The sequence below is a fragment of the Nicotiana tomentosiformis genome, chromosome 2, assembly GCF_000390325.3.
Source record: "Nicotiana tomentosiformis chromosome 2, ASM39032v3, whole genome shotgun sequence".
NCBI classification, from domain to species: Eukaryota; Viridiplantae; Streptophyta; class Magnoliopsida; order Solanales; family Solanaceae; genus Nicotiana; species Nicotiana tomentosiformis.
The window spans coordinates 116,589,563-116,593,625 of NC_090813.1; the positions used below are offsets into that span (position 1 = coordinate 116,589,563).

Below are 4,063 nucleotides of genomic sequence, written 5' to 3' on the forward strand. Positions count from 1 at the left end.
GGGGGGAATATTGTATGATATGGTATAAAGTCGGAGTTTTGTGGTTAAGGTAACTATGGAATAGTAAAGGAAGAATGAGGTAGAAAGGAGAAAGGAATGAGATTGCATTTATTAAGATCCTACGAATATGATACGACTCCAGAACAAGCATGATGATGGGGAGAGGCAGTAAGGGTTCCATCACTAGATGTTATTGATAAATAAGTGCAAATGAACACTGGATACATAAGAAGCCAGTGTGCGGGGTAAGTTAAGACAAAAGGTATAACCCAAGAGAGATTACGCAGAATATAGATATGAGAATGGACTAACGTATAGTTAGTAGTTGATTTAGGAAGAGCCTAGCCATGGCTAAACAAGAGGATACAGACAAATCAGCAAGTTGTGCAAGATAAACATAGTGAAATCCAACATAGGGAATTCAATCTCACAAATATGATGACCTCGTAATCCTTGAGAAATATTCAGATAGGAGTTAGGGTTGTTAAAGGTACCGTATAAGTGCTACGAAAATAAAAAAAAATGGTGCCACTGAGATGACAGTAAAAAATTTCAGTTCAGAATCAACTTTACGAGCACAAGGGCGCAGAGGTAAGTAATTAAGGATAATTATAGGTGAGTAAGAACGTCAAAAAAATTCTTTCGGGTATACGATGTAATAAGCTCGCACCTTTACAGGAGTCAAAAGGTCTCTCTTAAGTACTACAAAGAAAGACTAGCTGAGGGAATAAGGAAGAAGGCTTCAACTTAAGCATAGTAACATAAGGAAGAAATGGTCTTGTAACAACAGTCTCACAACAACATTGTATGCACTCCATAAGAAAGTGGCACCTATCGTGGCTAATGAACGGGAAGAAAAAAAATCAAAAGATAATATTCGAGATCATATAAGTTACAGGAAATTCCAGTATTTGTGGGCAATGAGATAAACCATGTATTCATGCAACAAGTGGCAGAACGACCATGAAAAGTAATTGCTTAAGTTTAAAGACAACTAAGAAAGTACGAGAAGAATTATCCGACCCATGATTTAGAGTTAGCCGATGTGATTCATGCACTAAAGATGTGATGCCACTATTTATATGGCATTCATGTTGATACCTATACGGATCATAAGAGCCTTGAATATATCGTCAATCAAAAGGAATTGAATTTATGTCAAAGGAGATGGTTGGAGCTACTGAAAGACTATGACATTAATATTTTATACCATCCGGGGAAGGCGAATGTAGTAGCTGATGTCCTCAGCCGTAGATCTATGGGTAGCCTGTCATATTTATAGCCAGAGAAGTGTGGGATAGCCCATGAGATTCATCAGCTAGCTAGTCTTATAGTTCGATTACTGGACTCAGGTGATACCGGAGTTACTATTCAGGACACGACAACATCCTCTTTAGTAACTGAAGTGAAAGAACGCCAGTACAAGGATCCTGTGTTAGCTCATTATAGGGATATGATCCCTCAAACGGAGAAGACACCATTTGAGATTATGGAAGATAGGGTCCTAAGGTATCTAGGACGATTATGTGTCCCTGATGTTGTAGGGTCGCGCCAACAGGTTATGGGAGAAGCTCACTATTCTCGTTATTTTATTCATCCAGGAGCGACAAAGATGTATCATGATATCGGAGGAATATACTGGTGGGACAGAATGAAGAAGGATATAACTGAGTTTGTTGCTCAGTGCCCTAATTGTCAGTAGGTTAAGATTAAGCATCAGAAATCCGGTGGATTATTATAGGTTATAAAGATTCCGACTTGAAAATGGGAAGTGTTTAATATGGATTTCATCATAGTCTTAGCTCGTACCTAACGTAAGTTTGATGCTATATGGGTTATTGTCGATAGACTTACAAAAGCAACCCATTTTATGTCTGTCATCACTACTTACTCAGCAGAGGATTATGCAAGGCTTAAAATTAGGGAGATAGTACGACTTCATGGTGTCCCTATATCTATTATCTCAGATAGATGTGCTCAGTTTACAGCTAATATTTGGAGGTCCTTCCAAAAAGGATTGGGGACTCCGGTAAGTCTTAGTACAATATTTCATCCCCATACATACGGTCAGGCTGAACGTACTATTTAGACACTGGAGGATATGCTACGGACTTGTGTGATGGACTTCAGGGGTAGCTGGGATGATCATCTTCCACTTATTGAGTTCGCATATAATAATAGTTATCATTCCAGCATTCAGATGACTCTATATAAAGCTCTTTACGGATGAAAGTGTAGGTCACCTATCGGATGGTTCGAGGTTGGGGAAACTAAGTTAGTAGGACCATAGTTGGTACAACATGCAGTTCAGAAGATTTATCTTATACGGGAAAGGCTATTAGCAGCTCAGAGTCGTTAGAAGTCCTATGTATATAATCGACGACGAGACTTGGAGTTTTAGGTAGATGATTGGGTATTCCTAAAGGTATCACAGATGAAAGGCGTTATGATATTCGATAAGAAAGGAAAGTTTAGCCTTCGGTATATTGGACCTTATAAGATCATACACAGAGTAGGACAAGTAGCACATGAGTTAGACTTGCCTTCCAACTTGGAGTCAGTACATCCAGTTTTTCACGTGTCTATGCTCCACATGTGTATTGGAGATCCTTCTAGAGTCGTTCCAGTTGATGATGTTCATGTCACAGAGCAGCTATCATATGAGAAAGCTCACAGTGCTATACTAGATAGACAAGTTCAAAGATTGAGAACTAAGGACGTAGCTTCAGTTAAAGTACTTTGGAGTAACAAAAATGTGGAGGAGATGACTTGAGAAGATGAAGAAGACATGAAATCTCGGTATCCTCACTTGTTTCCACTTCCGGAGAAGGATCATAGTGATACATCACAGCCTTTAGGTACATATATGGTACTTGATTCTTATGTTAGTTATTGTTATTAGTCGTGTGAGGCCATTGGTGTTATTGATGATTGTGGCCCTGTGTGGATTTGTATTGTTGGGTTTGCTGTGTGACAGGTTGGTAGTAGTACCATTTCAGAGGAGTCTCTGCCAAAATTTCTATAGATTTCAGGGAGTTTAACATTCGAGGACGAATGTTTCTAAGGGGAGAAGATTGTTACACCCTGTGCGTCCCAAGGTGACGTAATGAATATGAGGCTTGTTAATCATGATTTAAATGAGTTTAAAGTCATAATATGGCTATATATTATATTTGGATATGAAATATAAAGTTTGGGAAAAATCGGATTTAAGTTGCGGAAAAATCGACTGAGGATTTGCCTTGTAACATAGCTTTTTGAGAAATAAATTCTGTATGCTTATATGAGGTCTTTTTGGGACATATTATATACCAAATTGAATGTATTGTAATGTAGTTTCCAACTCTATTAACCATTATTCATACGACACCCGAATAAAAAATAAATATAAGCATATGAAGAAGGGCCAATCATAGGGTGCCAAGTAGCACCTTTTTGACTTTTTAAAAATTGGGATATTTACATCCCTTAGCTCGTCTCTTTCTCCATTTTTCCAGAGAGAACACAACCAAATAATACCCTTAACTTTACCCTTAATCTCTCTACAAGTTCTTCAAACAAGATTATCATCCCGAGCACGGAATCAAGTAGCGATAACATTAAAATGATCCCTACTATGTAAGTATCGCTATATCGCCTCTCTTTTTCTTTGTAGTTTGAGTTTTAAAATGTATTTAATAGATAAGAATATGCCTAATTTCTATATTTAAGCTTTTAAATATCAATAAAGTTTGATAAATTCGTTTCCTAATAGTTAGAACTCACGGGACGGTGATCGGAAGCCGTGAGTTCGAGTTATTTGACTTGTAGTGGACTGTTTTGTGGGCTGTTTTGTGCTGCCTTTGGGCTGTATATTTTGCTAATGTTTAATGGGATTTTGGAATACAAATTGTGTGGTGAAACACCACATAATGACGGAATGGTGGGCTGGTCGTTTGTCGTTACATGTTTTAGGTTGTTTGACACTACTTCGATTGTCATTTTATGTATGAAGTGATTAGGGTGTGTCGGCTGTTTTGTGGTATATTGTGATGGATACAAGGTTGGAAAATGATTCTTACAT

At 37.9% G+C, this 4,063-nt stretch overlaps 2 protein-coding genes across 2 annotated transcripts; both read left to right on the forward strand.

Annotated features, from left to right (window-relative positions):
- The first annotated feature begins 536 nt into the window (after positions 1-536).
- LOC138905466 (uncharacterized) lies at positions 537-1,702 on the forward strand. Its single transcript, XM_070193989.1, has 2 exons — positions 537-591; positions 1,353-1,702. The coding sequence occupies exons 1-2, from the start codon at positions 537-539 to the stop codon at positions 1,700-1,702; spliced, it is 405 nt and encodes a 134-aa protein (XP_070050090.1).
- A 732-nt stretch (positions 1,703-2,434) lies between these two features.
- LOC138905467 (uncharacterized) lies at positions 2,435-2,773 on the forward strand. The gene has a single exon (XM_070193990.1). The coding sequence runs from the start codon at positions 2,435-2,437 to the stop codon at positions 2,771-2,773; it is 339 nt and encodes a 112-aa protein (XP_070050091.1).
- The last annotated feature ends 1,290 nt before the right edge of the window (positions 2,774-4,063 follow it).